Below are 9,787 nucleotides of genomic sequence, written 5' to 3'. Positions count from 1 at the left end.
CCGAGATGAAGCCGACGACAGCGGGCGGCAGGGCGGCTATGATTGGCCGCCGCATGGCGCGAGGCCGCCGGGTCGGGGTGATGCAGGAGTCCCGGTCGGAGCAGGGCGGTGACGGCCGGCGTAGATCGACGGGCGGGCCGGCGCGCGAATAGTGGCGGTGAAGGGCCGCCGCATGACGCGAGGCCGCCAGGTCGGGGCGACCGGCGGGCAGACGCGCAGACGACGCGCGAGGCCGCCGGGTCGGGGCGACCGGCAGGCAGACGCGCGGACGACGCGCGGGGCAGGCTTGTCGGTGAAGAAGCCGGCCGATCGCGCCGGGGTTGGAGTAGAGGCGCACGGGGTCGACGGCGGCGGTGAGCGACGCAATAAGATTAGATCGGAAAATCAAAAAGAAACCGCCGATCAAGATGACCGGCGGAAGAGAGAAAACCCCGGAGCAAGGGTTCGGGAAAAGGCTCTCTAGGGCAGCCGGTCAACACGATCGGCGGACGAACCCTAGGTACGGGCGGCGCGGCCCCCGGCGGCGGTCATGGAGGCCGACCGCCCTGGAGCGGCGCGCGGGTGCGGAAGCGGCGGCGGCTAGGGTTTAGAATCCGGAAACTGATACCATGTTAGAAGGGAAAGAGGGATTGGTTGAATTGTTCGTTGTATTACTTGAGCCTCGTGGCATATATACTAGAGTACAATGATCCACTTGAATTACAAGACAAGGCAGAACAAATCCTAGTCTATCTCATCTTTCTTAATAATCAATATACTCAACAAGTGTTACCTGTCTTGAGTTTTGTTTTGTTCTTTGTGATTTCTCCTTTGCCACCTCCAAATTGTGAAGATTGGGACAACCCAATGGCATTGCCCTGCATCAAATAGCATGGGAGGAACCGAGGAAGCACCATAAACAGATACTTGTAGTTCATCACTCTACATCAACCATAATCCTCCCGAAGAACCTCTCGAAGAACTACAATATTGGGTACCAAGCATAGCTGATCCATGCACCACCAAGTTCGCCTCTACTAGGCAATTCTCAAATCTCATCATGAAAAGAACACAATCTTGATGTAATGCAACAGCCTCATCCGGAGACCGGATATTACGTCCGGTTTGCGTAGTGTTGATTAGCGCCAGGAAGTCCGAACTGATCACCACTCTGTTGCATCCCAAATTGCTTGGTATCGTCATCATAATCCCGGTAAACTTGCTTCCTTTTGATCGATCAAATTCAGAGAGTGCGTGTCAGGAAATTTGCTTGACATGGACCATGACTCTTGGATACATTTCTTCAAGCATAAGAACTCTCGGTCTTGGAGTTGAAACTAGGACAGAAAGCAACATGGGCCTATGCAGCAAACACAGGATGACATACTTATTATTTTTACTACGGGAAAGCGCATCGGCAGCCCAGTACGTCGGCCGAACCAATAGCAAGCCCACTTATAGATACCTCAAAGGTACGAAAAAGGCCCTAAACATGCACCGGCACCTTTCCCTTCTCCTCGTTGCTGTCGAGCTTGATGCCCTTGTACCACATCGCGCAGGCCACGTACACGGCGAGGTCGACGAGCGAGAGCGCTGCGAGGAGGAAGTAGAACCTGTCGAGGTGGCCGGAGTTGAGGTTACCCGGGATCCACCCAGGCCTCTTGTCGCCGGCGGTGAGGCTGGTCACCACGCTGACCAGCATGATGCTCACGTAGTTCCCGAGCGAGATGGACGCCATGCACAACGAGCTGCCGAAGCTCTTGACGCCGTCGGGCGCCTGCCCGTTGAAGAACTCCAGCTGCCCAACGTACATGAACACCTCCGAAGCCCCGATCAGCGCGTACTGCGGCACCTGCCACAGGACACTCAGGGAGCTCGGCTGGTCCGGCGCGGCCACCCGCTTCAGCCGCTCCACCTCCACGACGCCTGCCACCACCATCGCCCCCATGCCGATCACGAGCCCGACGCCCATGCGCTGCAGCTCGGTCAGCCCCTGCGGGTTCCCGGACAGCCTCGCCATGACCGGCACCAGCACGCGCCGGTAGATGGCGATGAACGCCAGCACGCTGAGGATGTCGAACACCGACATGCTCGCGGCCGGCACGTGGAACGACCCGATGTTAGTGTTCATGGTGGTCCCTTGCTCCACGAACAGCGACGCCATCTGCGTGAAAACCACCGAGTAGACGATGGTGCACATCCAGATGGGCAGCATCTTGAGGATGCACTTCACCTCCTCCACCTGCGTCACGGTGCAGAGCCTCCACGGGTCCTTTATCCTCTCCGGCTCGCAGTAGTCCTCCTCGGTGACCGTCGCGGCCTTGTCAAGGTACCTGAGCTGGTCACTGTGCATGATCTTCCGGATGCCGGATTCCTTGTAAGACTCGTCGCCGTCCAGCTCGTGGAGCAGCTCGCCGCGGGTGGACGCGTGGTCGCGCCACTTGCGGCACGCGGCGACGAGCACCTGCGCGATGCGGGTGAGCGGGTTGCCGGTGGGCTTGAAGTAGCGGTAGTTGGGGGTGCCGAGGAGGAAGAGCACGAGCGCCAGCGCCGCCGCGCCCGCCGAGACCCAGAAGCCCATGACCCACTGCCCGGCGTCCTCGTAGTACACCAGCACCGTGTTGGAGAAGATGGAGCCCACGTTGAGCGCCAGGTAGAAGTAGCTGAAGAAGGCCACCTTGGAGCGCGCCTCGTCGGGGTCCGTCTCGTCGAACTGGTCCGAGCCCAGCGTGGCGATGGACGGCTGGTACCCGCCGTTGCCGAACGCGATCATGTACGTCGACAGGTAGAAGAGCGCGACCCCCGCCGTCGACGGCGGGTCGCAGTGCGTCTCCACGTCGCCGCACCCAGTGGGCTTCACCAGCAGGAACCACGACGCCAGTGACAGTACCACAAGTCCCTGGTCATCAGAAGTTCAGATCAGAACAATCCAAAATAGAATAAGCCTGTATTACGATCGATTTGAGCTGAGCGTACCGTGACATAGATCATCTGGAAGATGGCGCAGGTGATGTAGCGGCCCCAGTAGGAGTCGCTCATGAAGGCGCCGATGAGGGAGAAGATGTAGACGGTGCCGGTCCATTTGCTGATGCTGTTGGCCGCCTCGGCGTTGTCCTGGTGGAGCACCCGCCGGAGGAACACCACCAGGTTCACCCCGACGCCGAAGAAGGCACACGTTACAAGCGCATAGTTAACTGCATCATCACCAACAGCACAAGAAATCTCGATCAGAATCCAGATCCAGTTAACTCATAGACAAAAACAGAGTGTCTGTGGCATATGATCGAAGAACAACATCAAATAAAGCAAGGCTTTACCTAGCAGCAGGATGGAAGATCTCCATTTCCCAGTGTTTGCTTTGACTGCTGAGTTTCCTCGCCTGTCCATCGACCCATCTTCAGTGATGGGCGATACGCACTTGGGATCCACGGTGCTTGGAGCCATCGCCTTGATCGTCCGGTGAATTCTCTGAACCTTCTTCACCTTCCGGCTGCTCCATCACAAAATTCAGAAAAAATAAATTACGAAGATAATCCTTGAGATTCCTAACCAATACTAGTAAGTATTCTTTTTCTGTATTTTACATACGCTCTAATCGGTTGGCTGCGGTGTAGATGCAGTCCTGCTTATCAGTACTTATTTTATACGAAATGTTGGCGTGCATATTGCAACATTTTCAGCGTGCAATCATACTATAAATATGTGATGCCCACACGATACGCACCTTGTTTGTTTTGTCCGGTCCTGCAGGAAGTTTCGCCGATACTTCTTTGTGTGAGGCTTGAAAAGGCGGCCAGATTAGTTCAACCTGCGAGTACAGCTCATGTCAAGGATGAAACCATGTGACCACTGCCAAAGTATACTCCATTTCTTCTCTTTTTGTTAAGAAAAAGACACTATATCGACCTAACATGATCAGTTTGTTTAGCAGATCAGACAAAGTGGAGACGGTGGCGCGCTTATCGCCATGCACTGTCTGATCTCCGCTCAGAAGCGTGCATACTACCGGTACTTCTTTCTCTTTTTTTCTGAAGAAAAAAACACATATATCCATCCAAGACTACATTTAGGGGATGGTATAGCATAATCCTGTGGGGTCCCACGTGTGGTACATGCATAGGATCCCACCTCTCTTGAGAGCGGTGAATAGAGTTACTCCTATATGCTTTTGCACAGCACAGCAGCGCTCGAATCTAGCGAAACCAGTCCATCGGAGAATGGTGAAATGAAGGTCAAGATCGAGACGAAAGGAAGCAGTCACGCATGAGCTGACGTCGCCGCATGCATGATGGTACACCGTACATGTACTCACGGTAACGAGGAGACAACATCGGTCATGCACTGCACATATGTATACTAATACCATATACCTTCGTTGATGAAGCCTCCGGTACAGGAACGCAGCTTCTTCTCCGGCGACGGGGACGACGAGCGCTTCACAAAGGAAACGACCACGGCGCCTAAGACGGGGACGAGCGCCACCTCTAGCCCGGACGACACCTCGACGACGAAACCGGGCAGGCCTCCAGACATTTACAGGGCAAAACCGCACCACGTACGGCGAGTTCGCCGGCTTCTTGCTTGCTCTCACCGGCAGGCGAGCAAACGGAGACGGGGAAGAAGGAGCTAGGGAATGGGTGTGCTTGTGAGGTGAGCCGGGGGTGGGGTGGGCGCGTATTTATGGGCGCGCGCGGCGGCAGTGGTGCGGTGCTCACCGACTGGGTGGAGTCGCGGTGTTGGTGACTAGTACGTTTTGGTTTTCTCCTGCGGGGGAAAGGAGCCGGCCGACACAATGTGGCAGCGTGCATGGCCCGTGACAGCTGGTTTCTCGACTACTTTTCCCGGAGATCCTGTGATTGTGAGCCAGCTACGCCTCCATCGGAACGGCCATAGCCACACGAAAGTTACGGTGCGGCGCACGTAACTTGCTTGAGGCCTTGAGCGCACGGAGATTTGCTATATTCTCAGCCATTGGATTAAGATCTACTCCTACTTCTAAGTTCAAATTGAAGTACGGTATCCCTTGTCTCCTGTTTTCCTGAAGGGGCAGAAACTTTGCTTGTCGACTGTCGCAACCACCAAATCGGCTTCCTCCATTTCTCTTTTACTTCGTATATTAGTGTTTTTTTTGCGAAAGTATATAAGTGTTTTTTTTTGCAAAAGTATATTAGTGTTTTCATATCTTAAGTCAAATTTTGTAAATTTTACAAAATAATGCAGGCGATAAAATATTAAAAGATATCAATATACATAATACTAATACATAAATATGAAAATATATTCCATAATGAATCTAATGATATTGATTTGTACTGGAAATGTTGATACTTTGTTTCTAGAAATCTGGTCAAGAAAACTTAAAATGTGAAGTAAAATAAGGGAGGAACTACGAAAGGAAGTGCTAGCTTCGGCGAAAGTCCTCTTTTGCTCTCGAGCTCTGAGCTCTATCTGAATAGTAAAATCCATAAAAATAGAACAATTTTAAAAATCTGATTTCTTAGTGGCAAACTTTGACAAATTCTTTGAATGCTTGAAAGCAAGGTTGTCAGAATCGTGATTCTGGATCAGATCGGAGCTCCGATTGTAGCATCGCAGATAGTAGAATCTTAACTATCAGAATTGTAAAAACGTTGATTTTACTAACAAAAATCGTACAATTAGTGTGGTTAATTTGGATCATAAAGTCGTAGAGTCGTACCATAGAGTCGTGATTCTGATAACCTTGCTTGAAAGTTTTCATCGTGAAATGACATTCGGGAAAGTCATGGCAAAAAAAGCTCAATTTTCATCCATTTTTACTATTTTTTATTTTTTTTCACCAGCGAGCATTTGAGCCCTAGAGTAGATAATCCACATCATAGCTAGGTAGCTTCAATGTCTATTGCCTCGTACAAGGAGAAATATCAAGCGGAATTTGCAAAGAATCGTTAAAGCTAACACCATAAACCAATAATCGTTGTTATCCTATATACCTCACTACTAGAAAAAGGGCTATAGATAATATGAACGCTAATGGCACACCATGTATGTGGTGCGCCATTGCTATATAGCAATGACGCACCACATACAGGTGCGCCATTAGTAATATATTACTAATGACGCATCTGATGTGTGGTGCGCCATTGGTAATTTTGAAAAAAATAAAAAAAATCAAAAAAAATTGTTACTAATGGCGCACTCCTATGTGGTGCGCCATTAATAAGTGAGATAGTAATGGCGCACCTTTAGACATACTAATGGCGCACTACAGGTGTGTCATTAGTATCTGGTATACTAATGGCGCATCACTGGTGCGTCATTAGTAAAAAATTGTAATGGCGTGATACTAGTGGCGCACCTATAGTGCGCCATTAGTAGCAAAAACAGGTGCGCCGCTGGCAGGCCTTTTTCTAGTAATGCCTAAGTGAATCATCTTCAGTAACTTATTTATCTCGACATGCAAACATGACATCTCATCATACAATTATGAATGAGATAAAGCTCACCTCAACATGCAATCATGCATGGAAAAACCTCCACCACAACATTCAACCATGCATGAAAATTTTTTTTCATTCACTTATTTCTAATTATATTCAATAAATATTTTACGACTATATATAATCAAATATAATAAGTCATATATATTTTAAGTTTTGGTTCGGTAATCCACTTCTGAGCCCAGGCTCAGCTGCACCCGCCCTGACAAGAAAAATCAAAATAAATACTAGAAAAATTCCAAAAAAAATCATGTGTGGTAGATAACTTGATGTGTGAGGTTCGCTCTAATTTTCAAATCATTTGGACATCTGAGCAGCTCTCGGCAAAAAAGACAAATTCGGGGTCTGTAAAAATGTTTACTGTTCATACACTGTTCTGACCCGATTTGTCTTTTTTGCTGAGAGTTGCTCAGAAGTTCAAATGATCTAGAATTTGGAGTAAGTAGGAAAGATTTTATATCATGCATGACTGTGGGGAGTCGCCCCGTACTTTATTTGTTGGGTTTTAACATTGAGTGGGTTGGTTACACAATGTGAGATGTTTGTTTGCCAATTTCTATGGTTAGGCTTTGTTAGTATGCTAGGGTTATTCTTATGGGTGTTCTTATGTTGGTGCTAGGGTTAGATTTAGGGCTAGGGTGTTCTTATGGGTGTTCTTAAATGCGGCTTGCTTCGCCTTCCATGCCTTGCCATACTTCATCTTGTAGTGAAAGATGGCTTTCACAAGGTCAATGACATGTTGGACGCTCATTGTTGGAAGTGTGGATATTGAGTTGGAGAGCCTGTAAGCGATGAACTCGGACGTGAGTTGTTTGTGGTTTTGGGACACAATCTTGCCATCCACCCTTTTGCCTTGGCACATGTGAGTTGGCACACAACTCACTACGTGCCAAGTGGGACCTCCTTTCCATGGTCTTGCACGCACAATCCATAGACATATTTCATCTTCACATACACATGCAACCGTGTAGCGCACTTTGACGTCCGAGTGCACCACCTTATGTGGACGATAATGCGTAACCGAGTAGTTGTTGAGCCACATCTTCAATTCCAAGAAGGTGTCGAACTTAGAACCTTTAGCAATGCGGTTCTTGTCGTCTCCCAAATCACGATAAGAGCTTGGCCTAACCCCAAGAGGTACACATTGGCCACCATCTACCACGGCTTCATCCGCGAGACTAACATCCTTGAACAATGTAGTCCGATGATCCCGACCAAATACCTTCTCGAAAGCTTCGGCCTCCTTCACCGTGAACCCCTCCGCATCAACTTGTTCATCGGGACCATCGTCATCCGAGTCCGATGCATATGCACGGGAAAAAGGGATGAAAGGGTCCATTGTCTCTTGCAAGTGATATTTGTCAAGATCACCCACATTGTTGTTATGGAGATCAACTTCATTGTCATCGTCCGCATACTCATCATTGTCCTCTTGCAAAGCTTCATCTTGGTTGTTTGTAAACGGGCTCAATGTTGGCCTCACTTCTTGGGTCAAAAGAGGTTCAACAATTTCATCTCGCTTCAAGGGTGTGGGGCTACTAGCAACCAAAGGGAAGGGGTTCCGGTTCAAGTCCAAATGCAAACTTGAATCAACCTTCTTCGTTGCAAATAACTCAAGAGCCTTGTCTAGTGATTCGGCCACCGTCTCCTTGTATGCAACCCAACGTTGCTCCGAGTTGACATGCATTGTCTTCCAACGGATGTGCATTTCAAAACCAACATCATGCCTTCCCTCCAACTCTATGATATCACTAGGGTCCGTCCAATTCAAATCTTCCCTAACTTGTTGCAAGAGCTCCGCATAGCTAGGACTACTATCAAACACCATGTCAACCTCATCCGGGTCCGGTTCTACATTGCCTTTCAAAAAGGTGTCCTTCTCCCCATGATGAACAAACACACATGTTCTTCCCATCCCTATAAGCATTCCAATAACACAAGGTAGCATTGCTTCCATGAGTACTAATACAAGGATTAACACGGAATAGAAACCCTAATATATATATCAAACAACAACCCTAACCCTAACCCTAACCATAACCATAACCATAACCATAACCATAACCCTAGCCCTAAACCTAACCCTAGCACCAACATAAGAACACCCATAAGAATAACCCTAGCATACTAACAAAGCCTAACCATAGAAATTGGCAAACAAACATCTCACATTTCCATGCAAATCTCTAGATCCAAACAGAACTAGGGTTTCCCCAAACAAGCAACAAATGAGCAATGGGAACTTTACTTGGATCAAAACAAGGGGAATGGAGAATATTACCTTGAGGGAGGGTTTGACTTCGAAATCCACGGACAAATTCTTCAAATTTGCAAGATTTGGGAGAGGATTTGTGAGGGAGAGAGAGTGGGAGAGGGGGCAAAGCTCGGGGAGGAGAGTGGGAGAGTGTGGTGTGGGGGTGGGGGGGGGCAGCCGAGTGGCTGGATAAGTCACAGTGCAGCGCCTATGCGCTAAGCGCTGCACTTTACAAGTGTGGCGCCCGAGCGCTAGGCGCTGCACATTACATGTGTGGCGCCTAGCACGGAGGCGTTGCACTACTGGGTGCGGGCCCAGGGACTGCCACGGTGGAATGGTGTGCAACGCCCCCGAGCTAGGCGCTGCACAGTAGGGTGTGGCGCCGTCGTGACGGACACTACACAAAAAGGTTAGGGCTGTGAAATAGTTTCACGGTCAGTTCATTCCGTGAATTGATTTCGTCCATAGGTCAAAATGAACAAATTTGCCGCACAAGTTAAGTGACAGCTTTCTTTCCTTGTCGCCGCCCCGCTTTCTATACTGGAGAGGTCTCCGTCGCTTCGTCGCCGCCTACCACGCCGGAAAGATCAGGCGATAGTAGAGCCAAAATGTGATAAGCTATCACTGGATCCAGGTCGATCCTGTTGCTATCACAGCAGCAGAGCGTGCGTGCATACTCGGCCCGGTGCTTTCCGGCCGGAGTCCCCCCGGTACACGCTAACTTGTAAGAGTTCAGCTGGATGGATATTACGGTGGATGCGGACTGGTCGTGGCGTCTTGCAGCTCATGACTAACCCTCGATCGTCGCCGGGACTCTACTCTGTTGCCCACTCCTGCTTGGAATCTCCCGTTTTGGTCGGGCTTGTTTGGATTGGATATGGCCGATTCAGGTAGAAGCAAAGTCCAGAGGAAAAGGTTGTGGCTGGTGAAAGTGAACCTGAAGCCGGCATTCGCATGGTGCGCGCATGGTTTAGTGAGCATCATGGGCTGACAACGGTCCAATCCAGCAGCCAGGTATGAACGAGGATTATCTATGGATTAGTGATGCGTCAAGCTTGGCACTGAGCTGTGCAAG

The 9,787-nt window shown here is 49.6% G+C and overlaps 1 protein-coding gene across 1 annotated transcript; it reads right to left on the bottom strand.

Annotated features, from left to right (window-relative positions):
- Positions 1 to 1,324: 1,324 nt before the first annotated feature.
- On the bottom strand, positions 1,325 to 4,610 carry LOC119320157 (protein NRT1/ PTR FAMILY 7.3-like). Its single transcript, XM_037594267.1, has 5 exons — positions 4,350 to 4,610; positions 3,704 to 3,787; positions 3,297 to 3,469; positions 2,956 to 3,173; positions 1,325 to 2,878 (listed from the first exon to the last, which is right to left on the bottom strand). Exons 3-5 carry the CDS (start codon positions 3,421 to 3,423, stop codon positions 1,466 to 1,468), a joined length of 1,758 nt encoding a protein of 585 aa, XP_037450164.1. The 5' UTR covers positions 3,424 to 3,469; positions 3,704 to 3,787; positions 4,350 to 4,610; the 3' UTR covers positions 1,325 to 1,465.
- Positions 4,611 to 9,787: the final 5,177 nt, after the last annotated feature.

The sequence above is a fragment of the Triticum dicoccoides genome, chromosome 6B (genome assembly GCF_002162155.2).
Source record: "Triticum dicoccoides isolate Atlit2015 ecotype Zavitan chromosome 6B, WEW_v2.0, whole genome shotgun sequence".
NCBI lineage: Eukaryota > Viridiplantae > Streptophyta > Magnoliopsida > Poales > Poaceae > Triticum > Triticum dicoccoides.
The sequence above is the reverse complement of the archived record's forward strand: the minus strand, read 5'-3'. Positions and strand labels throughout refer to the sequence as shown.

What these genes read in the sequence shown, in the direction of transcription:
- LOC119320157 (XM_037594267.1), bottom strand. Translation starts at nt 3,423, where the DNA reads ATGGCTCCAAGCACCGTGGATCCCAAGTGCGTATCGCCCATCACTGAA. An exon ending in ATCTTCCATCCTGCTGCTAG is followed by an intron (nt 3,174 to 3,296) that starts GTAAAGCCTTGC and finishes GTGATGATGCAG; the next exon opens with TTAACTATGCGCTTGTAACG. An exon ending in TCCAGATGATCTATGTCACG is followed by an intron (nt 2,879 to 2,955) that starts GTACGCTCAGCT and finishes TCTGATGACCAG; the next exon opens with GGACTTGTGGTACTGTCACT.